The 27,922-nt window shown below is 42.3% G+C and overlaps 2 protein-coding genes and 2 long non-coding RNA genes across 8 annotated transcripts; 2 read left to right on the top strand and 2 right to left on the bottom strand.

The window, feature by feature from the left end:
• Positions 1-76: 76 nt before the first annotated feature.
• rasal3 (RAS protein activator like 3) lies at positions 77-15,775 on the top strand. 2 transcript variants are annotated; one of them, XM_017436842.3, is made up of 19 exons: positions 77-908; positions 3,413-3,555; positions 3,679-3,757; positions 6,217-6,284; positions 6,377-6,456; positions 8,383-8,518; positions 9,003-9,101; positions 9,192-9,866; positions 10,575-10,719; positions 11,213-11,357; positions 11,434-11,670; positions 11,766-11,967; positions 12,055-12,146; positions 12,218-12,331; positions 13,410-13,608; positions 13,700-13,810; positions 13,890-14,080; positions 14,187-14,271; positions 15,502-15,775. In XM_017436842.3, exons 1-19 carry the CDS (start codon positions 284-286, stop codon positions 15,610-15,612), a joined length of 3,537 nt encoding a protein of 1,178 aa, XP_017292331.1. In that variant the 5' UTR covers positions 77-283; the 3' UTR covers positions 15,613-15,775. The 2 variants fall into 2 exon arrangements, with proteins under 2 accessions (XP_017292331.1, XP_017292332.1); XM_017436843.3 differs by lacking the exons at positions 77-908; positions 3,413-3,555; positions 3,679-3,757 and adding an exon at positions 4,912-5,057.
• On the bottom strand, positions 14,121-15,129 carry LOC112451436. Of its 2 annotated transcripts, XR_003040262.2 has the most exons (4): positions 15,107-15,129; positions 14,886-15,017; positions 14,517-14,655; positions 14,121-14,251 (listed from the first exon to the last, which is right to left on the bottom strand). It is a non-coding gene; the product is annotated as an uncharacterized LOC112451436 (long non-coding RNA). The 2 variants fall into 2 exon arrangements; XR_005232985.1 differs by having other exon boundaries at positions 14,517-15,017.
• LOC119616904 lies at positions 15,283-20,699 on the bottom strand. 2 transcript variants are annotated; one of them, XR_005232987.1, is made up of 4 exons: positions 20,370-20,699; positions 19,047-19,137; positions 17,363-17,471; positions 15,283-15,340 (listed from the first exon to the last, which is right to left on the bottom strand). It is a non-coding gene; the product is annotated as an uncharacterized LOC119616904 (long non-coding RNA). The 2 variants fall into 2 exon arrangements; XR_005232986.1 differs by lacking the exon at positions 15,283-15,340 and having other exon boundaries at positions 16,382-17,471.
• On the top strand, positions 19,516-27,900 carry trim25 (tripartite motif containing 25). 2 transcript variants are annotated; one of them, XM_017436833.3, is made up of 11 exons: positions 19,516-19,668; positions 21,101-21,722; positions 22,233-22,328; positions 22,416-22,649; positions 22,885-23,053; positions 23,136-23,162; positions 23,300-23,362; positions 23,468-23,557; positions 23,966-24,097; positions 24,246-24,305; positions 24,820-27,900. In XM_017436833.3, the coding sequence occupies exons 2-11, from the start codon at positions 21,105-21,107 to the stop codon at positions 25,347-25,349; spliced, it is 2,019 nt and encodes a 672-aa protein (XP_017292322.1). In that variant the 5' UTR covers positions 19,516-19,668; positions 21,101-21,104; the 3' UTR covers positions 25,350-27,900. The 2 variants fall into 2 exon arrangements, with proteins under 2 accessions (XP_017292322.1, XP_017292323.1); XM_017436834.3 differs by lacking the exon at positions 23,136-23,162.
• Positions 27,901-27,922: the final 22 nt, after the last annotated feature.

The raw sequence follows: 27,922 nt of genomic DNA, 5'->3' as shown, positions 1-27,922 counted from the left end.
AAAAAAGAAAAACCCAGCAGGATTTCTGTAAACAGGTTAACTTCTCGGTGTCGTTTATTGAGGAAGTTCATGTGGCAGAGAAGTTGGGTCCTGCAGCACAGAGCAGTTCCTCGCATGTTGTTGCCGGATGATGTTTTTTGCAAGACAGGAAACGAGAACAAGAGGAGCCTACTCTGTCTGCCTTAGCTCAATAATTTCACCAAACAGGTCAGCAAACCAGGAGGAACGAAGCCTCATGTGAAGGTCGTGAAAGAAACTGCAAATCGAGAGAAATTCATCAACCATGGGCACCGAGGAGAAAGATTCAGAGGCGGCGGCGCAGCCTCCATCCAAGGAGCAGGGATCTCCCGAGAAGGAAAAAGAGTCTCCTGTCGAGCATCCTCAAACATCTGAGACTACCGACCCCCTCAACACGTACAAGTGGCACACCGGCTCCAAGGGAACGCTAAACGATAAAGAAGATGGAGACGGAGGAGCGACTTCCTCCACGTCTACCATCGATAGGATTCAGAAGGCTTCCAGCAACAAGTGGAGCAAAATGCAAAACTGGCGCAAGGCCCTGAGCGAGGACCCCGGAGACAAGAACTCCTCACCCAGGGGGAAAACTGCCGAGGGATCCAAGCCTGAGAAAGGGCCAGGGGCACCCAGGAAGAACCCGTTCAGAAGGGCCCTGTCTGAGCCTCCCGGGTCCCTGTTTGCAGCTCTGACTCCTTCCTCCAGCTCGGCGAATGCAGCTTCATCCTCATCCTCATCGTCAGCAGCTGCAGAGGCATCGGGGGGCTCCTCCGCTGACCCCTCACAGAAAGGAGGCGGGGGGGCAATCTTCAAAAAGTACCTGCTGAACGTGACCCAGAAGCTGAAGAGGCCTAGGCTGCAGAGTCGCAACAGTGCGCTGAATTTACTTCCAGGTAGGAGCATCAGAACGTGCACTCCAAATACGCAACGAAAACCTTCTTTTGGCTTTTGAAACTTTTACACTTTTAAAAATATTTAACTTTCCCCACAGAAATACATAAAGACCCACTGAGATCTTTGGAATCTGCTTAAGCATACTTGCTCTATTTTTATCTTCCTTTTAGATTTAACCTACTACCTACCTGCTACGTTTTAGCTCTTTGCTGCCATTTTGATACCTTTAACTAGCCTTTTGCTACTTTTAGCTGTTAGTTAGTCTTTTTCTGCTTTTTCTACTTACTTCTTTTAGCTTCTTCAGTCATTCAACACTCAGCATTCGTTCTGGAATTTCACAGAAAATGTCTTTTCTTTCAGGAGAAGATCACAATAACTGTGTAACGTTTTGGTGAAAGGAGTTTAAATGAAAAAGTGCTTTTTTGTTCATGTCAGAAACAGTTCACAGCATGCGGTTCAACATGCTTCCTGTTATGTCAGATCTTCTCGTGGTACGTTGCTGAAGGTGTGGCATGTGAGACCTTTTTACGGCGTGAGAAGCTGATAGGCTGAAAATAAGGTCGAGAAGGAACTTCAACAAACGCTACCGGAAAAAAAAATGTGCAAAGATGAAGGCTCACTCGATTTGCATTTAGGGAAAAAGTAGAAGTCATTAATTCAGAAATGACACAGGAGCTTTCAGCAACAACATCGGCTTCAATCCATGAAGTGCATGAACGTCTCCTCTCAAACAGGAGTTTATGCTGTTCTTTAAAGAGAAAAACTATCTGCAAGTCTCAAAACATGCTTTAAATATGTAAAATTATTAGTGTTTTTATACTGTCTGTCATGTTCTTTAAAATAATAAGGTGTAATTCTGCAGAAGATATGATTTGGTTCTGCTTGATGTGCAATTGGCAGAAAAATGCAGGAAACTCCTGTTAATAATGAGGTTCGATTTCTGCATCAAATATAAAAGGTTGGTTTTTAAAACTCTAAAAACGCTGGACATTAATTACAAGTCAGCTGAAGTGTTTCATATATTCAGAGACAGCAGAATTTATTACAATCTGAAATATAAAATGTTGCTGCAAAGCATTAATCCCTGAGGTCCAGCAGAGGTCTAATGTTTGTAAAAAAACGCATAAAAGTTACAAAAATTAAAAGTCACAGCAGCCATCTGCTGAATATGAAGACGAGCACAAAGTTCAGATAAAACAAAAAATAAATAAAAATCAGGAGAACATCATTATGGATATAAAGACTAAACAAAAGGCTTGATTGTCTAAAAGTCAGCGTCTGTGTGGAGGAGGACCTCAGTCCTACAAATGATCTTTTACAAACAGAAGACATTTTATAAACAAAGAGGATTTCAGCAACATGAATTTACTATAAGTTCACATGTGGAAAACCATGTGACCACATGGGGTCATGTGTTGAAAACGTTTCAGAATCACACAGGAAACATTTCCAGCGTGTTTCAGGTTAACTGAGCTGCTGTCACCAGTAAGATTATGTGATTTTACACGTTTTTATTCCAAATCTGTTTTTTTTGACGGCCTGAACTGAAGTCAACTCAAACAAGGAAGAAAACAGAAACGCCTGTCATTAAACACAAAGATTCAGAGAGAAACTCGAGGATTTTATCCCGTGTTCATTCTTCCTCTGATGGGTTTAAAACCTGTATACGTTTGAGTATTATCAAAATCTCACAGGATGCAGTCTAGTTTTATACTAAAACGCCATATTTTACAATTATTTTTTAAATTTAATCTTTCTCTTGTGGTTGTAATAAAGCTGTCAAAAGCCCCCCAAAATGTAAGCGTGGAAATTCTGCATCACAAAGGATGTGAAAAGTAAGAAAACTGCAGAGGAAGCACAGGAAATGCTGTTTGTGTGTCATAAAAACCTGATAAGATCTGTGAAACGGGAGTGGCTGAACGCTGAGTGAGATAAGTGTCATCAGGTCATAATTACAAACACTGACAAACAAACAGGGCTCTGAAATGATGATGCACACTTTAAAACATCACTATCAGCTCGTCGAAGGGAGACTAACTATTTTCAGTGTCGCCAGCCGACAAAAAGAAAGCGTCACTAATGTTTTTACGTGTGTGTGTGTGTTAGAACAGATTTAAATCAAACTTTTAGAAAGTAATCAATGAATGTGCATCTACAACTGATTAACTTTTGGACTCAGTCTGATTTAAAATGGTCGCCACAGCTAGTCAGCATTTGCCAACACAAAAATGGTTACTACCAGATCGGTTTTACAGATTTTGAGCTGAAAATTGGTGTGGTAGTAGCTGAGAGTCATTCTCAACACATACTCTGAGTGCTTACAGATCTCACAAGAGCTTCCATAATTTATTTTACAGTTTAACCGCCGTGGTTACAAGTCCATATGTGATCATATCTTCAGATTGCAGCTGTCCTTTTTTCTCCTTTTGAGATTTGTCTCATGAAAATAAACTTGTGTGTGTGTGTGTGTGTGTGTGTGTGTGTGTGTGTGTGTGTGTGTTAGATGTGGGGGAGACTGAACCGGTGCCGGCTGCACCCACTGAACTTCCAAGACTACAATGGGCCCCGCCTCAGGAGGTCCCCATTTGGGACATCGGGAATTGTGTCCTTGAAGATGGACAAATTCTCATTTCCCAGGAGGACGAGGTAACGCCGCACTGATGTCCAAACCTCCTCGGACCACGTCCCACGTCCGTCCTTCAGAGGACAGGCAGTTTTAAAGGAAATGTTTGTAGAGAAGGACATAACGCTGATGTGTGTCTTTCTCAGCCGACGACGTGGATCAGGAACCGTGTCAGCAGCTGCTTGTCCAACTTCAGCATGCAAAACCTCGCAGATCTCGACACAGGTGAAAAACCCTCACGCACACCTTCACACACACACACACACACATAGGAATACAACTCTGATTCTGAAAAAGTAGGCATGCGGTGTAAAATGCAAATAAAAACAGAAGCCAATGATTTGTAAACCTCATAAACTAATATTTTATGCTCAACAGAACTTAGTAAACATATCAAATGTTGAAATTAAGAAATTGTACCATTTCCTTGAATTTGAGGTGAAGCATCTCCTCTTCTTCTACCATCAGTCTGTAAACATCTGGACCTGAGGAGAGCAGCTGCTGAATGTTGTCCCATTCTGTCTGTAGAGACTTCCAGCTGTTTGTCTCCTTTGTTCAGTGGCGAGAGCAGCCATGTTGTCTGGTTTGGAGACAGAACAGGAAGTGTCAGAGCTGAAGATGTTGAGGTTCTCCTTGGGAGGGACGAGGATGGACAGGATTAGGAATGAGGACAGCAGAGGTCCAGCACAGGTTGAAGGACTGGGAGATAAAGACTGAGACGGTTTGGACATGTGCAGAGGAGGGACAGATGGATGTTAGAGACAAAGGGGACAGATATGGATGCAGTTAGAGAGGACATGGAGGACAGAGGACGCAGAAGACAGAGTTAGGAGGAGGAGGACTCTCCGTGGAGACCCCTGAAGGGAACAGCTGGAGGAAAGAAGATGTTTAATTTGTATTTAATCTGAATTTCACCTGGAATTTGGTGCTGCTGCCTTCAGGCCCAGATCCTCCTTCATGGGACTCACCTGGTTAAAAAAGGTTAAGAAGAAGAAGAAGAAGACTGTTGTTCAGAGAAGAAGGGATGCTTCATCACCTGAAAAAACAACTGAGAGTCAAATTATTTTATTTTTTTCCTAAAAATAATCAGTTTTCTTAGTTTCAGCATTTCAATTGTTAACTATGTTCCACTGTGAATAAAATATGAGTTTATGAAATGCACAAATCATTTCATTTTCTTTTAATTGACATTTTTCATAACGTCCCAACTGTTTCAGAATCGGTCTTGTAATTAAGGAACACGAGCTCATCTTCCTCTGACATCAGAGGAAATAGCTGTACGTTTAATCGTGACTGTCAAATTGCTTCCTCTACAAGTTGTGGAGGCAGATAACATCATGCCTTCAGTCTAATGAAAGCTTGTAGAAAAACAGAAACACAGGGAGGGTGAAGTCAGCTCAAACGTTTCTCTTTAAGAGAAGCTCAGAAGCTGGAAATGTTCAAGAGATACTGAAGCAAGACTGTAGCTCAACTCTGGACTAAATGATGGGATTCAGACGCTGGATTGTTTGTGGAGGGGCTCTGGGTAAGAAACATAAAAAAATCATCTCAGCATGGGTAAACTTAAATACTTTAACCTTTTTATCTCACTTTTATTTATTCAGGACTGTGTGCAATTCTAACATAAATGTAAAAACATGTCACCAGATCTAGTGTTAGGCTAATTTTTTAAATCTGTAGCAAGTTTAGTGTTGAAGAAGTGACTCTAGAAGTACAAAAAAAGAGGAACCGATGGCAAAGTTTTCTAATTTTGGCTTCCGCTTTTATATGAGTTTAGATGAAAAGAATCCTTCGCACTGAAGTTAAATTTCTGCAGCTATCAGTCTCCAGCTAAAAACCACATCCTGTGAGGCTTATTTATCACAACTTTGGCAATTTGTTTCTTTGGTAAAGATGTTGAAATAAGTTTTCTCTGCATGTCTAAACTACTAAACCTTAAACTCCTGATGAGACTCAATCCGATCAAGCTAAGCCACATGTGTCAAACTTAAGGCCCGCGGGCCAGATCCAGCCCTCTGTAACATTTCATCCGGCCCCCAAGATAATGTTTAGATTTTATTAGGTCGAGCCCTCTAGTCTGGGACAGATTGAGTCTCTGATTTTTATTTTGCTTAAAAAAACTGAGCCTAATTAGTGAAGTTTTCTCTTGACAGTGACTTAGAAGCCAACAATATATAGTTTTATTTCTGTATGATCAGGTTTTTGTCTGTTTTAATGTTAAAAAATTCATTTAAAAGCTGAGTGAGGCATAAGAAATGACTGCTAGTGATGTACTTTTTGAAGTTTGATCTATTTGTCTGTGTTCATTAAAGTATGTTTGCTCTAAATTCTGTATAATCTGTAACTGGGGAAAGGTAATTGATATTTCTATATGAATAATTTGACATAATACATCTAAAACTAAGGTTAATTTATGTAATTTTTAATAAATATTGATCGTGATTGGCCCTTGACTAGGACCAAATTTTTAATTTTGGCCCCCTTGCGTCTCTGGGTTTGACACTCCTGAGCTAAGCTTTTATCTACTAAACCAAAACCTTTACTTTCTGGATGATTTAAACTCTTTTTTTTATACCACAAATAGAAATGCTGTTCGCAAACTCTAAATGGGTGGATTTACCCTCAAAATAAAGGTTTTTTTATTTGCGTTTGACCAAACAAACACGTTTCTTCTCCATCCTCAGAATGCAGCCCCGACCACGCGGGCCAGCCGGGCGGGCCTCGGCCGAAGAACCAGGACGGTGGCGTGAGGGTGAGCTGATAACCTTTGTGTTAACGATCCATTTCCTCCTGATGAGACACGTAATTACACTCGTGCTCCACGCCTGCCATCTTTGCACTCAGGCGCTGATCAAACGCCGCCTGGACAAGGCCAAAAGAAACAGCGCCACCCAACTGAACCCGGGCCTGAACAAACTCAGCAGGTGAAACTCTCGTCTTTTAGAAAACAAGAAGTAAAAATTAATCTACAACCCCAACTCTGAAGCAGTTCATGTAAAATGTAAATTAAAAACAGAATGCAATGATTTGAAAAACTCGCTAACCCAAATGTTATTCAGAATGGAACAAAGTAAACAAGAAATTATACCGCTAAAAAAAAGAAGATAATTATGAATTTAATGGCATTAAAACATCTCAAAAAAGTAGTTCCAGCTCCATGTTTCCCTCTGTGGAGCATCTCTTCTTCTGACATCAGTCTGTAAACATCTGGACCTGAGGAGAGCAGCTGCTGGAGGTTTTAGAGCACACGTGTCAAATTCAAGGCCCGCGGGCCAGATCTGGCCCTCTGTAACATTTCATCCGGCCCTCTAGTCTGGTTCAGATCGAGTCTCTGATTCTTATTTTTCTTTAAAAAAATGAGCCTAATTAGTGAAATTTTCTCTGACAGTGACTTAGAAGCCAACAATATATAGTTTTGATTTCTGTATAATCAGATGATCAGAAATCTGTTTTAATGTTAAAAAATTAATTTAAAAGCTGAGTGAGGCGTAAGAAATGACAGCTAATGATGAGCTTTTTGAAGGTTGATCTCTTTGTCTGTGTTCATTAAAGTCTGTTTGCTCTAAATTCTGTATAATCTGTAACTGGGAAAAGGTCATTGATATTTCTATATGAATTATTTGACATAATGCATCTAAAACCGAGGTCAATTTATGTTATTTTTAATAAATATCGATTGTGATTGGCCCTTGGCTAGGACCAAATTTTTAATTTTGGCCCCCTTGGTCACTGGGTTTGACCCCCCTGTTTTAGAGGAAATGTCCCATTCTGCTCTGATGGAGGATTCCAGCTGTTTAACAATCCCGGCTCTTTGATGGATTTTTATTTTCAGAATAAACCAAACGGTTTTAATTAGGCAGACCACTCGTCTACTATGAAGCCGTTCGGTTGTGATGGATTGTCCTGCTGAAATATCCATGAAAAAGACAACATCTGGATGCAAGCAGATGTTGTTCTAAAACCTGTAGATACTTTTCTGCATTAATAGTGCCTGTCCAGATGGGTAAGCTATCCACTAATGCACCCCCATACCATCAGAGAGGCAGGCTTTTGACCTGCGTGCTGATAACAGGCTGAGTGGAGGACGTGAACTGTGTTTACAGACGATGATCTGTGGAAGTTTTCCTGAGCAGAACAGAACCAGAACCTGATCACCAACATCCAGCCTTGACCTTTGACCTCAGAGATTTCTCCAGATTCTTCAAATCTGTTGATGATTTTATGAACTGTAGATGATGGGATATGTTAAGTCTTCCCAATTGTGCCTTAAACAACATTATTCTGAAATTGTTCCACTATTATTAGACCCAATTTCTCTCAGTCTGGTGAACTTCTGCCCATTTTTACTTCTGACAGATTCAACCTTTAAAATCCTCTTTATTCCCAGTTCTCTTACTGACCTGTTGCCAATTAACCTAATTAGTTATAAAAGTAAGTGGGATGAATCAGAAACAGCTGGAGGTTAATTTTATAACCTTTTGTTATTCCTGTTCCAACTTTTTAAAGATGTGTTGCTGCCATAAAATTAAAATTACCATTTTTTTCCAAAAAATGAAAGAATTTCTTAGTTTTAACACTTTATTTGTTTACTATGTTTCACTGTGAGTTTTTCTTTATGAAATCTACAAACCCTTTTATTAACATTTCAGCTTTTTCAGAAATGAGGCTGTATGTTAGCTTCTCTCCTTTTCTTTGCGGCTGTTATCTCCTGTCACCATGTTAGCTTAGCTTTTAGCTGTTTATTCTGCTTATTACTGCTGAAGATAGCTGTTGGTTACTTTTACCAATAATGAAAAAGTAAAAATAATTTGACGTTTAACAACTCCACAATCTTTTCCGCTGTGTTTCAGTTCCAGGCACTTTGGTTCCCGGGAGTCTGTGTCAATCCCGGTCGGCGCCGTCGGGAGTTTGGATCTGAGCGCCGACACCAGCACGGTCATCAGACCGGTCCACAGCTCCATTTTAGGAGAGAAGTACTGCTTTGAGGTAAACTACAGGGTGTTAAAATGAGTCTGCTCTTCAAGAAAAAGAAGAAACCAACGAAGGAAGCATAAACAAGCATAAACATATCACTCTAGGATTCTTTTTGCTAATTGAAGACCCTGAGATTAAAGTTAAAAAACTTGAGCCGCTTTCCGTCTTTTTTCCCCTTTGACTCTTCCTCTGCTTTCCTGAGAGAGAGACTGCAGGTTTGTTTAAAATAAAAAGCAGATAAGAAGGCAATCTGAGTCCCCAAACAGCTCCTGGTTGTGTAGCATCCAGAGCTCCCGGTGTCTGAGGAGGGTTAGCCTTGACATTCCTCCCCGTTCACTTCCAAACCAAAACTCTGCACAGAGGTTTACTGGTTAAAGCTGAGAGGCCGTTGGTTCTCTGATGAAGCGAAGAGAATAATAATAATCCCAGACATAATGGTTGCATTTGGCTACACCTGTAAGTCTGACCTGGTCCTGATGGTTTTCATGTTTTACAGGTGATAAATTCTGAGAACACCCACTGCTTTGGCTGCTCATCGGCGGCTGCACGAGACCGCTGGATTGAAGACCTGAGGCGAGCTGCCCAGCCCAATAAAGTAAAGCCTCAACTGTTTGTTCACAATAAAATAAAAAAGAACATTTCTCAACATGATTGATTAGAGCATCCAATGAATGAATGTTCGCAGGATAACATTGAGCGGACAGAGAACTTCCTGAGCCTGTGGGTCAACGAAGCGAAGGACCTGCCGCCCAAAAAGCGTTATTACTGCGAGGTTCACCTGGACGGGACCCTGTTCGCCCGCACCAGCAGTCAAGCCGTCGGAAAGCCGGCCAACCGCTCCAGCCTGGCTGGGGACAACTCCACCGTGTCTTCAGGAGGCCTGGGGACCAGTGGAGGCGCCGGTGGAGGGTGTCAACTGTTCTGGGGTGAATTCTTCGAGCTTGACAACCTGCCGTCAGTCTCCCAAATCAGCCTGCACCTTTTCCGCGAGGAAGACTCCAAAAAGAAGCGGTACTCCCGGGAAGAGTCAAACCTGCACCCGCTGGGCAGCGTGGAGATCCCCCTGGCTGATATCCGAGGGAGGACCTACCAGGAGAAGTGGTACCCCATCACTCCATACAAGACTGCAGGCACAGCGGGCACTAAGGAGCTGCTGGGGCTGCAGGCTTCTCTCCGCATCAAGGCTCGCTTCCAGAACCTGAAAGTGCTGCCGATGGAGAAGTACAAGGAGTTTGCAGAATATGTGACGGTGGATTACGTAGAAATGTGCAGAAACTTGGAGCCACTTCTGAATGTGAAGGAGAAAGAGGAGCTGGCAGGGGCTCTGGTCCACGTGCTCCAGAGTATCGGCAAAGCCAAGGTGGGAAAACACCTTATAAAAACACCCAAAAAACAACCTGATTTTAAAACAAAATCCCTAGTTTGAATGCTGAGTCTGCATTCATATGGTTTTCTAGTTTTTTATTTTTGCATTTTAACTATTTCTGCATATTTTGTGCTTTTTACTGTTTTGTTACTTGTAGCCTTTAGCTAGCCTTTTAAAACTTGTAGTTTTAGCATGCCTTTTGCAGCTTTTAGCTTCCAGTAGGCCTTTAGCTACTTTTCACCTTTATCCAGCTTTTTTATGCATTTTAGCTTTTAGCTAGCACTTTGACATTTTTTACATTTTAGTTAGTAATTTGCTACTTTTATCTTTTATCTTGCCTTTTAATACATTTTTTTAATACATTTGTCTTTTTTAACTTTTAGCTAAGTTTTGGCTGCTTTTAGCTATCATTTTACTACTTTTAGCTAGTCTTTTGCCGCTTCTAGCTTCTATTTTTTCTTACTTTTAACTTGCCTTTTGCTACATTTGGCTTTCAGCTGCCTTTTGCAACTTTTATCCTTCATTTGCTGTTTTACCTTATAGCTAGCATTTTACTCTTTTAGCTGGTGTTCTGCCTCTTTTTAGTTTTAACAACAGAGTTTCAGCTTTTACTCATCTCAACATTGATGCTGCGTTTTATCAGAAAAATGTATTTTTTTTCGAGTTCAGCTTTATATGTGAGCTTTAAACTTATCTCTTCAGGAGTTCCTGATCGATCTGGGCAGCGCGGAGGTGGAACGACTTGGAGAGAAGGAAGCGCTCATCTTCAGAGAGAACACGCTGGCCACGAAAGCCATAGACGAATACATGAAGCTGGTTGGCCAGAGGTACCTGATCGACACACTCGGTAAGGAAAGCAGCTTCGTGTAACATAAATCATCGCTCGCCACCAAAGGAAAAATCTGAACGTAATTATTGAATGTGCATCTACAACGGATTAACTTTTAAAGTAAATCTGATTCAGCTGCCACAACCAACTGAACTTAAAAAAAACAACACAAAAATGACTATAACTCAGTCTTTTCCACAGATTTTGATCTAAAATGTGGTGTTAGTAGCTGAGAGTCACCCCAATTTGATTGTTTGAGATTCGTTCTTAAACTCTGGCATTCAGATCATGTGTGTCAAAGCAGAGAAACACCTAAAACATGCAGGATAGTGGTCCTCCAGGACCAGGATTGGACATCGCTGCTGTAAACGTTTAACGTTGCTCACCATCTTTGTTAACTTTGGCATTAACTGTCAGCTCCAACCCATCATAAGATGATCTTAGCCTAAAACTTGATATGTGATATGCATTCCTCCAAGGAATTCAATCCTGTGTTTTCTGTCTGATCCAGGGGACTTTATCACACGACTTTACTCCTCAGCGGAGAACTGTGAAGTCGATCCTCGTAAATGTCCCGCAGCTGAGCTGACGAGCAACCAGCAGCACCTGAAGGAAACCTGCAAGGAGGTCGTGCAGAAGATTATTGGTCTCCATGGGTGAGAAACGAAGATTTATCACAGAGAAACCAAAACAAAAATCCTCCCACAGCTGATTACTGACTCTCTTCTGCAGAGCCTTTCCTGAAGAACTCAACAAGATCTTCTCCAGTTGGATGGAGATGTGTGAAGACCGGGGCAGGGCAGAGATCGGCCAGCGGCTCATCTCCGCTTCCCTCTTCCTTCGCTTCTTATGTCCTGCTGTTCTCAGTCCGTCTCTTTTTGGTTTGACACAACCTTATCCAGAGCCCAACACGCTCCGAACCCTTACCCTCAGCGCCAAAGTCATCCAGAATCTGGCCAACTTCACCCAGTGAGTGGATTCATATCTGTGCACTTTTACCTCTGCACAACATAAAAGGTTAGTTTTTATTGATTAAATGAAATAAATCTTATGTTCTGATTCAGGTTTGGGGAGAAGGAAGAATACATGCTGTTTATGAATGAATTCCTGCAGCAGCACTGGGATGGAATGAGGTCTTTTCTGCAAACTGTGTCCAATCAGGACACTGAAATCCCAATGACGTCCTTCGACGGATACGTGGACTTACCCCTGCGTTTAGCTGTGCTACACGGTCTGCTAGTGGACATTATTTATAAGAAAGACCAGGTGGGGCAGAGGCTGACTTCAGTTTGGTTTGGACTGAATTAAACTCACATAAAAAGACTGCAGGTTTACAGCTTCTTTCTTCTGTAGGAAACGATAAACAAGCTGCAGCCGCTGCCTTCAATCCTCAACCAGATCACAGAAGCGATCGGTCCTGAAGTCCCTCGGATCGTCATAAGCAGGTGTGTAATACGAGCACCGGCGTTATGATCTTTCATATAATGCTGTTAAACATGTCGCCTTTTCTTTGCAGCCTAACAGAACAAACCAAGCCGGTCTACGTTCCTCCCAAAGACCTGGGAAAGTACAGCCCGCATCACTCCTCCATGCAGAAGCTGCCTTCGGACTCCAAAGGCCTTCGAGACGGGTACGATAGAGTGTGTCTGCAAAAGACTGATTGTTTACTTGTATTTAGTGTTTGAATGTAAACAAACTGAAGTGTGAAAGCTGACTCAGCGTTCTAGTTCCTTCCAATCAAACTACTTCTGCAGACTTTGCTCATATCAAAACGTTTGGCTCAGTCAGGAATAAAACACATTGTAACATTTATACTTTTTCATTTATCTTTATTTACAAAAGCATAATTGCTCTATTTTCAGCTACTTTTAGCTCCTGGCTTGCAAATTTGACCTCTCAGTTAGCTTTTAGCTGTTTTTATCTTTTAGCTACAGTTTTGTTAACATCAATTTTTAGCTGTGGTTTTGCTACATTTAACTTTCAGATACTGTTCTGATAATTTCAGCTTTTAGCAGCAGTTTAGCTAATTTTATTTCAGTTATGATTCTGTCGAATTTAGGTTTTTATTTACGGTTTTTCCTGATTTTAGCTTTCAGCTACTGTTTGCCTGTTCCTCTTTTAATGTTAACATTTCAGGTAACAATTCATTCATGAAATTTAAGCAGTCATTTAGCACTCAGAATTTAAAAAAAATGCAAATTTTTCTAGTTACTCATCGGCTGTTAATGTTTTGTTTTTGTCACAATTTTTCCTCCTTCAGCTTTGGAGGAACGCGTACAAAAAATACATCCAAACAGGAGGCTTCAAGGTGGATAATGTGCTATGACCTTTGGTAGTGGTACGGTGTAGATGAGGGGTCTCCAGTCCTGGTCCTCAGGGCCACCGTCCTGCAGGTTTTACTTGTTCCTCTGCTCCAACACACCTGATTTGAATCAATGGGTGATTAACAGGCTTCTGCAGAACATGAAGAGGTGATTTAACCATGAATCAGGTGTGTTGGAGCAGAGAAACAAGGAAAACATGCAGGATGGTGGCCCTGGAGGACCAGGATTGATGAAACAACAAACAAATCCTCATTGAAAACAACAGGATTTTGGTGAAATGAGTAAAAAACCTCATCTCTCCTTGAAGGCTTATTAGTGTTTCAGATGTCTTCTCCTCAGTTCAGGATCAATTAGATCTTCTCTTCTGACCTGATTCTGTTTCAGTGATGGCAGGCCTCGTCGGAGCAAGGGGAAGGCCCTCAAAAGAACTCAGAGCGCTCCACACAGACAGCCTGCTCACGCCAAACAACCCCTGAAGAGGCAGATCAGTTCTGAAGCTCTGCCGACCTCCGACCTCGAGCAGGAGGCGCAGGAGGCGCAGGAGGCGGAGCCCAACCAGCCCATCATCACCCCCCCGGATATAGTGAGCACGAACATGAGTTTTCTGTCAACACGGTTCCACTTAGTTTAACTCATGACAAAGAATCTGATAGCCTTCCATCTTGGTTCTTCAGCGCATAAGCATCAAGCGTCCGCCTGCACCAGTTCCATGGATTAGAGTGAACACCAGCGGGGAGCAGTCTGACATGAAGGAGGAGAATGAGCAGTTCAGCTTATTGGACAGAGTATGGCAAACCAGCCAGTAACAGAATAATGACTTCAGTCCAGTATTAGGTTCTTATAAACCCTGTTTTTCGCCCCCAGCACGCTCAGGAGCTGTCCGAGCTCCGGCTGGGAATAGAGCAGGTGACGGAGCGAGAGCTGGACATGGCCAAGCGCCTGGAGGACTTCATCATCCAGAGCCAGGACCAGAATGCAATGCTGCAATCTGAGGTCAATGAGCTTCAAAACATGCTGGCTGTGAAAGAAGAGCAACTCGCCAGCGCCACCTTCAGGTAACAAATCAAGCTTTTATTCTCGTCTTTCTTTTGCAATCTGAACCCAAACGTCTTTCAGATTGAATTGTTTCGTGAGCGTCTCTTCTCTCTCTGTTTGCTGCAGGCTGGGAGTGATTGAGGAAGAAAGGGAGGAAGATGAGAGGAAGCTCAGTGTTGCCCTTGCAGCAGCTGAAAGAGTCAATGTGTTGGTAAGAAAAAGAGAAAAAGGCCATTTTAAATCAGTAATCAAATAAGGTTTTGTTACTTTTTAACACCACAGATTTTTTGCAGGATTTTAAAACTCTGAACGTTTCTTTATGCTGCTCGGCGTTCTCAGAATGTTTGCAGTTTATGCTGTTTAAGGATGATTGAGTTTTTAGTCTTCAAACCGTATAAATGCAGGGATGGTAAAAGCAAGTAAACACTTATTCATTTATAAGCTTTTGGGACATACCTTAACATATCAGGAAGTCAGGTAAATAAAACCACCAAGAAGGAAATACATCAGCAATGACCTCAGAGAAGAAGCTCCTGCTGCCCATCAATCTGAGAAGGGTCAAAGGTCATTTCCAAACTATCTGGAGTCCATCGTTCTACAGAGAGAAAGATTATTAACAAGAGAAAACATTTAAGACAGTTGCTGATCTTCACAGGAGTGGACGTGCCAGCAAATTCACCCCGAAGGTCAGACCATGTAATGCTCAGAGAAATGAGCTCCATCTCAGACTCTACAGGCCTCAGTTAGCAGGTTAAAGGTCAAAGGTCATTTCCAGCTATTCAAAAACAAAAATATTCACATATAGAAAACATTTAAGACAAGTACCTAGCTTCCCAGGACTGGCAGTAGATTCACCCTGAAGGTCAGACCGTGCAGTGCTCAGAGAATTGAGCTCCATCTCAGACTCTATGGGCCTCAGTTAGCAGGTTAAAGGTCAAAGGTTAAAGCCTCTTCTCTCTAAAAACAATATGGCAGCTCCACTTAGGTTCATCTGAAGGAACCAGAAGACTTCTGGAGCAGAACCAGACCAGAGGACAGATGTTTACCCAGAATGCACTGCAGCTGTCAGCACGGCAGCGGAGGGCTGATGGTTTGGGCTGATTCTGGAGTCAGATGTGAGGCCGTCTGTCCGACAAACAGGACAATGATCCCAAACACAGCAGAACGGTCCAGAACCAGAACCAGAACCTCAGAGAGCTGAAGCAACGCTGGAAAGAAGAGTGGGCCACAACTCCTCCACAACCAGGAACCCACTGAGAGTTCTGCTGCTGGAGGAGGTTCTGCAACAAGACAAGACAGTCAGAGTGTTTCCAAATACTTTGTGCTTTCTGGTTGCATTTTTAGCAGAAAATGACATTTGTTTCGGTGTGGCTGATTTTAAAAAGTTGTTTAGGAGTACTGGGATGGTTTTTAAACCCCCTTCCGTGTTGTTTGTGTGCAGGAGGAGCAGTTCGCCGGCCTGCTGAGGGACCTTCAGCAGCTTAACGAGGCCTACAGCAGCAGCCAGAACAAAACGCCGCCGCCTGAAAAGCCTCGTATCAACAGCAACTGAGCTCCGACGGAGAGGAAGACTTTAGCTTCAGTTTTGTATAAATGCACATAAATATCTTTCGTTTGTGAAACCTACAGGATTTATCTGCATTTCTACTTCTTTTTATCTCAACTTCAAGTGTGACTGACTTGTTCTGATCAATAAAAAGTGTTGTTTGTGTTCATTATAACTTCTCTGTAGAGCAACTGGGGTTAATTACCTGCAGAATTTGGCTTTTGAGTAGATTTTTAGATTTTAGGACTCAGTATTGGTGCCTATAAATCAAACCCTCCAGGATTTGGCGATGTTGTGATCGCAACTATTGACACAAAATCAAGCAAACCCCGCGAAATCGCAACTTTGCCCAAAACACCGCAACTTTCCCGCAACTTTAACCAAAGTAACCCCAAATAACTCAGGAAGAAGACACGTGACGTCACTTCCTGTTAACATCAGAATGCCGGGAGCGTGCAGGAGCAGCGACCGAAGCCAAAATGTGCGCTAATGCTTCACATTTGCCCACAAAGATTTCAGCAAACCAGTTTCCTCCCCAGCTGCAGCTGTTTTGCACGTCCTGCAGTGTAATCATGGAACATAAACGCATCGACAAACACTTTGTGTCTGCAAAACATGTGAGGAGAGCTGCAGACCAGGGACAATCCAGAAATGCTCATGAATGTCAGTTTAGAAGCTATCAAAGTTCTCAAATAAAGCACCTTTTGAGAATGTCAGGGTTTGTTGGGAATTATCTTACAAAACTAGGAAGTATTTTTGGTTTATATATTAAAAGTTATGGTTTTTTATTGATTTTAGGAAAATAAATTGCAACTTTTAGGAAAATGCCCCGTGAAATCAGGCATTTTAGCCGCAACAATCACAAAAAATGCCCGCGAAATCCCCACAATACTTTTATTACTAAGAGGCTAAATTTTGGTTCATTATAGCGTCAGTTTTAGAACAAAACGAACATAAAACTCATTAAAATGTGCAGCTGTGCTACGACGTCGTACAGATTAGATGAAGTTTGTGAAAGGCTGTAAAGAAAGGTCTTTCTGGACAACTCTGCAGCTCGGACTTCATTCAGAGTTTTAACGGATCACAGAAAGTTGGATTTTTCGTGACAGAACTGTCATTCTAATATCTTTACCAGTTTTTACACAACAACAGTTTAAATTTGATGACTTGTAGAAGTTTGACTACAAACTGTTTAATTTGGAGTGATGACGTCACACAAAACTTCCAAAATTATTATAAAATTCTTTGTATTTTCACATATTTTACACTTTTTATTCAGCTCATACCTGAAAACAGGTATTTGTTTCTCAAATCTCCCCAGAGAGCAGAGAGCGCACACCCAAACCCTCATAGGCTTCCAAAATCTTCTCTTTTTATTGGTTTTCTAAAAGCAAACACTGCATTTTGACATGCCAACTACCACGAGTTTGTTTACCTTTGGAAACAGACGAAGTGGCTGAAAACAGGTCAAACGGTAAACTCACCGCCTAGTTGCGTGTTTAAACTCTAAACTCTGTTCTTATGGCGCTCCATAAATCCATATTTATCCATGACAGTTGCTGTTGTTTGTTATTTCTCTTTTCTTTTGCGTTTAGCAGCAGACGGTGCCGAGTCACCTTCGAGGAGACTCGGCAACCCTCCCCATCTGAGGCTAACATCAGCCAACCTGCTGCGACTGCAGAGGAAGATGGACCAGGCCATGCCGGGCCCGACCCGCCTCCACCTTGCTGAACTGCTGAACTTTGGACTGACCTACCATAACTCTCCGTTCATGGGGCCGTGGTTTCCGGCGCCAGCGGGGATGGGAACCGGCAGTACTCCCCTGCCCAGCTGGGTCCAGTTGGGAGGAGAGGAAGTCTTAAATTCTGGGATGCAACAAAATAAACCAATGAGAGACCCGGACTGGAGATAAAGACGGCCTTGAAGGACACACAGAGACTGGGAACAGAAAAGGGAGTGGGGAAGTTGGTGTCAACCGGCTTCTATGTGCTTCATTTTTCTTTTTTTCCGTAATAACCAGGATTCAGGAGGTGGTTGGAATTGTACCCTTTTTATGCATAATCATGAGTAGAATGTGTGTTTTTGAGTTCATTCTTTGTTTAAACTATGAAAAAGGAGGTAACTAAAATTAAATTCATTTTGCACAATCATGAACAGGAGTTTAATAAAACTTTCTCGCGGGAGTTGGAGTGCTTCGTTTACATTGAGCGCAGACCTGCATTTCAAAATTGCATATCAGTATATCTGGAAAACAGCTGGAGGAAACTCTTTCAAACTGAACTTTTTGACGTTTGACTTCGTATTTTGCAAAGAGTGCCTTTAACAACCGATCTGGGTCCAGATGGGACTTTGTTTGCGTCCCGATCGGGACCACAGTTTGCTAATTTTAGGACCCCAAGATTAAATCAAGGGTTCCCAAACCTTTCAGCTTTAAACCCACAGAGACCTGTGACCACAACTGTTTTTGGTTGATATTTGGTTGGTATTAGGTAACTAATACCAACTCATGGCCAATAAATGTAATTAACTCTGGATATTGTTTCCAGACCCCGCTGTGACATTTGGGGACCCACAGTGGGGTCCCAACCCCACCTGTGGGCACCGCCGAGCCAGCAGGGTTGTCAAACTCCGTTCCTCGGGGGCCGCTCTCATGCAGGTTTTAGACGTGTTCTTGCTTTAAAACACCTGGTTTAAGTGGATGACTTGCTGCCATGCTCCTGGAGAACTTGATGATGTGGAAGTAGACAAAACCAAGCTTTCACTTAAACAGCATTTAATCATAAGAAGAGCAGCAGTTCTGCATTTATAATCTAAATGTTGTGGAATAGAAGGCCTTGTATTTATTCTCCCAGGCTTTATTTAACATTTGATTATTAGATCTTAATCTGATTTGTGTTTATCACCACTTTATATTTAGCCACCATTTTAAAACCTTTAACAAGTAGTTGTTTAGTTTATCTGGAAAGAGAGGTATGTGTCCTTATTACACCCATCCTTAAAAGCTTGCACTGGCTGCCAGTATCTTACAGGATGCACTACAAAATCCTGGTACTGACTTTTAGAGCTCTTCATGGACAAACGCCAAACTACATTAAAAACCTCATCCAGCCTTATTTTCCGACTAGGAGCCTCAGGTCGTCCAATTTGAACTTGCTGATGGTTCCTCGGACCTTCTTCAAGACTCAAGGATATAGATCTTTCAAAGCTGTGGCGCCGCGCCTGTGGAATGAGCTACCTTGCACTATTCGATCTCTACATTGTATTGACACTTTCAGGAAACAACTTAAGACCCACTTTTTTAAGATTGCTTTTTAGTGTAATATTGTGTTTTATTGTTTGTATGTTGTTTTAATTATCTTATTTTACATTTGTGCAGCACTTTGTGACCCTGGTCTGTGAAAAGTGCTATAGAAATAAAGCTTACTTACTTACTTACTTACTTATGTGTTAGAAGCCCTGGATTTGAGCCACGGTGCCAGGCACGAAGGGGGAAGAAGTTGCCCTTTGACCTCCAGAGAAGAGGGACATCCTCTGAAGAAGGAGAGGGGACCTAAGCATTAAAACCAGAGAACATCCTTTGTTTCCTCAGACAATCTTTGGGGCACTTTGCTGACACTGTTTTCCCACATTTTATTTGAGGATTGTCTCCCAAATGCATTTGGTTTTATCTTTGTAATAACCGGTGTTTTCTCTCTGCTTTTGCTAAAATAAATAATTAAATTTAAGGTATTGTCTCCTTCTGGTCTCTTTCCATCAACCAACTCGGGTGAGGTGAAGCAGGAGGAATGCAGGTGAAAATCCTTACCTCAACAATGATTTGATGAGGAGGTAATTAAATCGTTTGAATCAGGTGTGTTGGAGCAGAAAAACCTAAAACCGCCTCGTCTGGAGTTTGACACCTGCGCCTTTAAGAGAGCAGCAGCGCACCTGCTGTCCTCAATGTGAACTGCATGTCTGTGAGCAGGAAGCGAGCTGGGACACTTTAACCCGGGTTAGATCTGGACCAGCCTGCCTGCATTTAAACCGAGTTATTCTACATTAACAGAACCCGGAGGAGTGAAGGTAAAGTCAGAGATTTATTCGTTTTCTGGAGGTTTTAAATGTTTCTTGTTGTCAATCAGACGCGACGCTGCGGCTTCACGTCTGTCTCATTAAACCGTTTTTAATTAAACTCTAACGATCTGTTTACCTTTATAAATGCAAACATAATAAACTATACATTTAGATTTAGGCTGTGAATTTATATTTCTTCATAAATGAATCGAAACTAAACCAGGTTTCGTTTTCAGCTTTAAGTTTCGTTTCTCCCTCGTAGCTTCAAACCAAACCGAGTTTATATTTTTACTCTATTTATAACCAGTGCTTTTTGAGTTAAAATGACCTAAATTACATTTAAATATGTTAAGTTTTAACCTGTACACTTGTTTTTTTAACTCTTTTTTTTTTTTATTTTTTAATTATTTTTACTTTTGATAGTATCTGTAAATCTTTAAAAGATTTGTCAAGATTTAATCTTTTTTGCATTATTTTAACTTGTTTATGCTTTGTGTCACTCACCTGTATTAGTTAAATTTAAATCAATAAAATGAGCTGGTCCCTAAGGACAGGCGGAGCACAACCCCAACAAAAAATATTCATCCACCCCACAAAATAGTTCCTCCCAATAAACTGTGAATTACTTAATGAGTTCGCTTGCAGAGTATTGTTTGGTTCTGTGTTTTTCAACTATAAGTGAAATTTTAACCGTTTTTTCAGTTTTGGACCTGTTTGCAGCTGCAGGGCGGTGCAGGTCAGCAGATTTAACCTGTGTCCTGTCAGCAGCTCCAACAGAGATCAGCCACAGGTGGACCTGTGGTCTCCTACAGGTGTCTGCTGGAGGTCAGGGGTCACTTCTGGGGTCTCGTCATCTCGAGGCTGCAGGTTCAAGCCCGGGTTAGGGCTGTGATCTAAGTGGTGGAGAACAGGGAGTCTGGTAAAGAGGTGAAGAAGAGAGTCCAGGCAGGATGGAGTGGATGGAGAAAAAGTGTCAGGAGTGAGCAAAGGTCAAAGGAAAGGTTTCCAGACAGTGGTGAGAGCAGCCATGTTGGACGGTTTAGAGACAGAACAGGAAGTGTCAGAGCTGAAGATGTTGAGGTTCTTCTTGGGAGGGACAAGGATGCTGATGGACAGGATCAGGAATGAGGTCATCAGAGGTCCAGCACAGGTTGAAGGACTGGGAGATAAAGTTAGAGACGGTTTGGACATGTGCAGAGGAGGGACAGAAGGACGTTAGAGACAAAGAGGACAGATATGGATGCAGTTAGAGAGGACATGGAGGACAGAGGACACAGAAGACAGAGTTAGATGGAGGAGGAGGACTTGCTGTGGAGAAAGAAAAAGAAACAGTTAATGTTGTTTAAATGTAGCCATTGTTGTAAATTCCATTATCTAACTAAAACCCTTGATTAAAATGTAAATATTCCTCATGGAGAATATTTCCCACTGTTCTCTTCAGAGTCATGGCCTCGGCGCTGGACTCGGACCTGTCTCTGATGGGTCTGGAGGAGGATCTGACCTGCAGCATCTGTCTGAGCACCTTCACCTGTCCGGTCACCATCCCCTGCGGACACAACTTCTGCCACGACTGCCTGCTGGCCACCTGGAAGGACTCCTACAGCTGCCCGCAGTGCCGCACCCTGTTCGCCACCAAACCCGAGCTGAAGAAGAACACGGTCCTCAGCACCGTGGTGGAGACCTTCAGGGTCCGGTCCAACACCGGTGAAGCTGGGGTTCTGGTGGAGGAGAGCCGCCTCGAGGAGAAGAAGAAGAAGGAGAAGGAGGAGGCTGCGGTCCGCTGTGACACCTGCATGGAAGCCGAGGCGGCTCAGACCTGCCTCACCTGCATGGCCTCCTTCTGCGAGGAGCACCTGCGGCCTCACCGGGAGAACCCCACCTTCCGCCTCCACCAGCTGAGCCAGCCCGTGGGGGACCTGATGGAGCGGATCTGCCCCGAGCACCACAAGCTGATGGAGCTGTTTTGCACCCGACATGACCGACCGATCTGCAGCTTCTGCCTGCAGCAGGTCCACAAGGGCTGCAGCTTCAACTTACCTGAGGAGCAGAGGAGCCTGAAGCAGGTCTGCCGGGTTTACAGGAATCTGTGGGGCACAAACCAGTACGAAGGAAAAATAGACTTTTTTTTTTTTTGCCCTTGTCTGTCTGTTAGCGAAATATCTCATGGACCACTTGATGGGCTTTAATGAAACTCTCAGAAAGTAACAGATAGATTTCCATCCACAGCAGATTAACTTGTGGAGTCAGCCCAAGTCAAGATGGCCACTGCAGCTAGTCAGTCTTGGCTAACAGAAAAATGGCTACAACTCTTCTAACTTTACAGATAATGAGCTAAAGTTTGATGTGGTTGTAGCTGAGAGTAATTCAGATTGACGTTGTTTATAAGGTTTGACCAAAATGGCTATAAATCTGGATTTTTTTTAAACTAAATGTTAATTATGGTGCCTCGGTGCTGATGCATTGGCTGCACCCTTTAATATAAAAACTAGAATAAAGTCTGTGTTTTTGTTAGAAATGGTGACGTACACATTGAACCATTATTCTTAATTAATCATGTGTTTTTATGTTTACAGTCTGACCTGAGAGACAAGTTGAGGTTGCTGGATGGAAAAATAACAAAGAATGAGACTGTTATTTGTCTCATGAAGGACTTGGAGAAAAAGCTAAAGGTTTGTATCATTAGAGGAACCAGAAGAAATTAATTCTGTTTATTCAGAATTAACACTTGAGTTTGTATTTTGGGTCGTCTTCACCAGGATTCGGCCACCAGCAGAAAGAAAGCCGTGTCGGCGGAGTACCAGTTCATGCGGGACATGTTGGCCCGAGAGGAGCAGGAAGCTCTGAAGTCAGTCGACCGGGAGGTGGAGACCGGGCAGACCAAAATCCGAGGGCTCATGGGGAAGTTCAACGAGAATGTTGATAAGATGAGCAAAGCTAAGGAGGCGATCCACCGCCTGCTGGGTCAGTCCCAGAGCCTAGCCTTCCTACAGGTGAGACCACGGTTTATGGTTTATGTCTGTGGGAAAGAAACTCTGACAGTTATTAGTTCAGAATCCCTGTCTTTAGGATGTTTATTCCTGTCTAGACATTAACTTAAATTAATCATAATTTTTGTCCAAATAGATGAAACTGCTGCAAAGAAACAAAAGATTTACTGAATGCATTTTAATTTGCAGGACTGTCATAATTTTGCACTCTTAAAACTTGGCGTTTTTCTCCTGGTAGGTTTCATTTAACCTCCCCCAAGCCATAAACTTTGACCCCTACACCCCTCGGATCAGCCTGGACTCGAAGAAGGTGATGCAGATGGAGGCGTTTGCTGCAGCCATGAAGGACTTCCTGCTGCAGCTCCTCAAACACCCCGTTGAGACCAGAATACCGATCCTTATCAGAGGTGAGAAACGCACACACATCTATCAGTAGAGATTAGTTTCTGTCCATGCATTTGAAATAAAAACCATCTAAATTTATTACAGAAAATAATACAGCCACTTTAGCAGCGGGTGAGTGGTTTATTTTGTAGAAACATAAACCCAATCAAAACAAATCTTCAAATTGGTGTTCTGATTTAAAGCAGGGGGATCTGAGATATCTTTATGTTTAGGTTGGTGAGAATTAATAAAAACTGTCCTGTTTTCAGGTGAAAAAGCAGCGTCTGCCTTTGGGTACACGCCTACGAGTCCTGGAAGCCATCAGGAGTCGGGTCAGTCAAACACAGGCCCTAAATGTGTCGAATATAAAAGAAACTAAAGATAAACCAGGCTTCAAAGATCCTCAGTTAAAGACTTTCTGTTTGTAACTTTTTCAGAGCCAAAGTTTCCTCAGGCGCCTTTAAAACTCCCCAGGTCCCACAGTCCAGGACCTGGACTCAAAGCGGGTCAGAAGAAGAAACCACAGAGTAAGAAGATCGGGTTTCTGTCCCACAGGAAGCATGCTGTCACCAAACGGACACGTCTACTGGTTCAAACGCAGCAGCAACTAGCTTTAACACTTCCTGTGCAGCCTGGGGCACTTCCTGTAGGGATTTTAGATTTATGCCAGAATAACCACCTAATATAAAAGCTTAATTAATCAAAAGCCAAACATTTCTTAAAAATCCATCCAGGGCTTCATGAGATATTTTGCTAACAGACAAGACCGAGTTGACTCTTTGCCTTCTTGCAGTTGGTGGTAATAATGTTTGCATGAATCACGATGACAGAAATAACTTATTTTAAAAATTGAACCACATTGATTTATTTTAGCATAATACTTTACTTTAAAATGTAAACAATGGTGGCTTTAATGGAATTTATTTATTTTTTAGAAAGCACCAAACCTCCTCTTCAGAACGCAGAAAACATGGGAATTAAGAATCTAAACAAATCGATGGAGAACCTGACGGAGTTTGACAGGAAACCTAGGGGGTGTCCTGCAGCTGAAGCCACAGAGGAAGCAGGTAGAAACCAGATTTCAGGCTTTCAGGCTGATAAATCATAGTTTACCTTAACTTCACAAGCTTTCCTTCCAAGTTCTTTTTTTAAATTCATTTATTCATTTATCTCTGAATGTGTTTCACAAACTTTCAACATTTTTTCCTGTTGCAGAAACTTCGGACGTCCCTGCAGAGATAAGCTCTGCTGAAAAAAGAAACGATCTCCTGAAGTGTAAGTGGAGCAGATGTCTTTGCACCTTCTCGTACGACCACAGAAATAAAACAGTTTGGACTTCCTGTAAAATGTAAAGAAATACTGAGGGCAAGATTTTGCAACTCTCATAAACCCAGATTTTATTCATTATGGGTCGTAGCGAACTTTTCAAATGTTTAAATTAGAAGTTTTGTACAATTTTTAGGGGAAAAAAATAGTTATTTTGTATTTGATGGCAGCAACACGTCTGAAAAACGTTGTTCCAGAGGCAACAAAAGGCTGTAAAAGTCAGTGACGTGAATCAGAAACAGCCGGTCAGTCAGAGGACTGAGAGGCTGAATATCTCAGAAGTAAAGATGGGCAGAGGTTCACAAGCCAGCAGAAAGCTGTCTCTAAATACAGTGGAATAATTTCAGAATAAAGTTCCTCACTTTTTCTTTAAAATATTTCAGATTTCCAAACTAATCGCGATCTGTTAGCGCCCATCTTTCTCAGAGATGAACGTGTTTATCTGAACTCTGCCGTTTCTTAGATGGCTCTGTACTCACCTTTGACCCGCGGACGGCCCACAAACGCATCGCGCTTAGTGAGAGCTTCACGAAGGCGGCTGTCTCGGACGAGCACACGAACTACGTCGACTGCCCCGAGCGCTTCTCCGTCTGCTCCCAGGTCTTCGCCTCCAAGGGTTTCTCTGCAGGGCGCCACTACTGGGAGGTCCGGCTGAGCAGCAACAACTTCATCGGCATAGGCCTGGCCTACGGCAGCATCGACCGGAAGGGCCCCACCAGCCGGCTGGGCCGCAACGACAAGTCCTGGTGCGTGGAGTGGTTCAACGTCAAGCTGTCGGCCTGGCACGACAGCAGCGAGACGGTGCTGGCTAACCCCAACCCGAAGCGTGTCGGCGTGCTGCTGGACTGCGAGGAGGGCAGGGCTACGTTTTATAACGTGGCCGACAGAGCGTATCCTTTCCACTCCTTCACGTTTCCCTTCGCCGAGGCTGTCTATCCAGCCTTCTGGATCTTCTCCAGTGGCTCCTGCATCACTTTGTGCAAGCTTCAGTAGGGAGTGCAAACCTGTGCATGCATCAAAACACACACACACACACACACAATCTTTTTATAATCATCACTGACACGAGCAACAGAGAAAGAAGTTAAACCAGTCTTAAATAAACAAAAACTGAAACCATGCCTTGATTGTTTTGCTCTGAAGGTGGAATCTCACTGAGCTGCGACAGCTTTTAAAAGCCACAGCCCAGATAAAAAAAATAAACCGCTTGCAGAACTGCATTCTTGGCCATGCACATTATTTCTGTACCCGCCCTCTTTTAATCTGCTGAAGTACACGTCTGAAATGGAGACAGACAGATCTGGATCTGTTTTTCAGTCGTTATTATCGATCGTGTTTGCTGCCAGAGTCCCTCACAGGAGTCAGGACACAGCTCCAGCACTCCTGAGACAGGTTCAAGATGTCCACGACGTCTCTGTGACTAATTCGAGAGGAAGTTTGTCGCCCGAATCCTCTGAATGTGTTAAAAAGTCCCGCCTCGGTGACATGGCTCCCTGATGAATGCCTTCAACGATCGCAGCTCAGTGAGATTCTACTTTCGGTGTTAAAAGGTTGCAACTTAAAGCAGAACCATGCTCTGCAAAAAAATAAGAGAAAAGTGGGGGATTACCTGTTAAGGTTTGCAGAGAAAATACACAATCATACGCTTCTAATACACAAAAAAAGAGGAATGCCTCTGCAGAATATAATCTGCTTGTTTGATGGTGGAAGTTCTTCTCAGATAATCTCTGAATGTTTCTATGAGAGGTTTTTTTTTAAAAGTGATGCTTTTATCTCAGTTTTAGTTAATAACAGGCTGACAGATAAAAGCGTGACTGAATTAACGGATGTAAAGAGTTGAAATCGTTAACTCTCGGTGGGACGTACGTCCGCGTGCAGAGGATGGCTTTGTGGTCGCGTGGCCATAAAAATGAAGCTGGGAAAGCTTCGAATAACAGCGTTAAAGCTCTCTAACTTTTCAAAGTTAACAAAAGAAGCGAGTGGTTCTCAACGTGTGGGTCGGGACCCCTAAGAGGGCCTTTAAATGATCTGTAGGATTCAAAATAATTAAAATAAATGACTGCTGATTGGATGTTTTAACTGTTATTGTTAAAGACATTTAACAACAGCTTTTCTTTTATTTATTTTTTTGAGGGTTTGGGAACCACTCCTGCAGAGAGCGTTTGGTGACTGGGACTCCAATATGAGCTCCAGTCCCTTCTGAGATGCAGAAAAGGCAGAATATTGTTTTTAAAGGTGCATCTCGAGTGCAGAAAGGGGGTAAAAAAGAGAATTTTCTTTCATTCCGACAGGATGGAAGATTAATTCAGTTAAAAACGGGAAGTATACAGCGAGCTTTCCAACTGGAACGGATTATTCTGCTGTTCAGATGATCAGTTTTATGGAGTTTTTTCTGGGTTTTGCTTTAATAAGAAGCCCAGTAAATGTTTGAAACTCGGTTTTGTTCGGTTGGAGGCTGAGAATGAGCGAGCTGTTCAAACACCTCGCGTTTATTACATCACAGGTAAAGACTTTGGAGTTTGCAAGCTTAAAAAAAACAGCAGTCTGACGTGTGTCTAAACAAATATTTAAACTGATCAAACGCTCCTTTGCCTGTTTTGATAAATCTCTAACAGAAAAGCAGAAAGTTGAAAATATTCTGCAGCGTCCTGCAGACAGATGAAAACTTGCTGTTTTTTATTAAGTCTGATGTGAAAAAGTTCTTCTTTGGCTGTAATTATAACTCCTGCAGAAGTTAATTCATATAAAACTTCATTTTTGACCCTCCAACCCATTTTCCCCCTGATTCTGATCATAGCTGAGTGTACAGGTTACCAACCTCAGATTTTCACAAGAGTTTATAATAAAACACAAACAGATTGCTGTTTTTTTGGGTATTTCCAGGCTTTAAAGGCTCACCTCCTCAGCTCTTTACCTGTTTGGTTGGAACAGACGTCATATAGACTCTGTTTTAATCAGAAAATGACTCCGTTTCTCTGTTTGGATCAGATTTAAAGCCTGAATAACTGAGAGAGACAGAAATTTAAAGCAGCATTGTTCCAGGTCCTGATTTAAACTTGGACTGTTGCTCGTCTGCCTCCACAGAAATAAAATGTTTTTCTGTGTTTGGCAGATCGGCCGTCAGGATGCTCTGATGGCTCGTTCTCCGGTGAAGGGACACGTGGTGAAGTGTTGAATTTTACAGGAATAAATTGTGTTTTTTGTTGTTTTTCTCTGTCGCCTCTGCAGCACCTTTTCAGTCCATCAGGTGCTCAAACAGTTAATTTTGATTAATAATAATAATAAAACACTTTAATTTGCTTTTCTTTGTATTTCTGTAACATATTCTTTATTCCTGCTGGCATGATTAAGCTCACACAAAGTCTTATTTTTACCATAAACAGAAGAGATGTTGGATTAATAAAAGCTTCAGCAGTTTTTAAATTAGACCTCAATGGTTGAGAGTTAATTTGATTCTGTTTTTGTGGCCAGATTCTGCTGAAGAATCAGACCAAAGTGTTTCTTTATGTCTGTAAATGTTCTCAATAAAAACTTTCCTGTCTCAGATTTTTTGTCATGAATTCACG

This window comes from Kryptolebias marmoratus, linkage group LG3, assembly GCF_001649575.2.
Source record: "Kryptolebias marmoratus isolate JLee-2015 linkage group LG3, ASM164957v2, whole genome shotgun sequence".
NCBI lineage: Eukaryota > Metazoa > Chordata > Actinopteri > Cyprinodontiformes > Rivulidae > Kryptolebias > Kryptolebias marmoratus.
Note: the sequence above shows the minus strand (reverse complement) of the source record. Positions and strands in the feature narration are given on the sequence as shown.

Bases quoted from the DNA above. Each gene is read 5' to 3' on its own strand.
- trim25 (XM_017436833.3), top strand. From the start codon at position 21,105: ATGGCCTCGGCGCTGGACTCGGACCTGTCTCTGATGGGTCTGGAGGAG. The intron at 23,363-23,467 runs GTCAGTCAAACA...TAACTTTTTCAG, and splicing joins TGGAAGCCATCAGGAGTCGG to AGCCAAAGTTTCCTCAGGCG. The intron at 24,306-24,819 runs GTAAGTGGAGCA...GCCGTTTCTTAG, and splicing joins AAGAAACGATCTCCTGAAGT to ATGGCTCTGTACTCACCTTT.
- rasal3 (XM_017436842.3), top strand. From the start codon at position 284: ATGGGCACCGAGGAGAAAGATTCAGAGGCGGCGGCGCAGCCTCCATCC. The intron at 12,147-12,217 runs GTGTGTAATACG...TTTTCTTTGCAG, and splicing joins CCTCGGATCGTCATAAGCAG to CCTAACAGAACAAACCAAGC. The intron at 13,811-13,889 runs GTATGGCAAACC...TTTCGCCCCCAG, and splicing joins AGTTCAGCTTATTGGACAGA to CACGCTCAGGAGCTGTCCGA.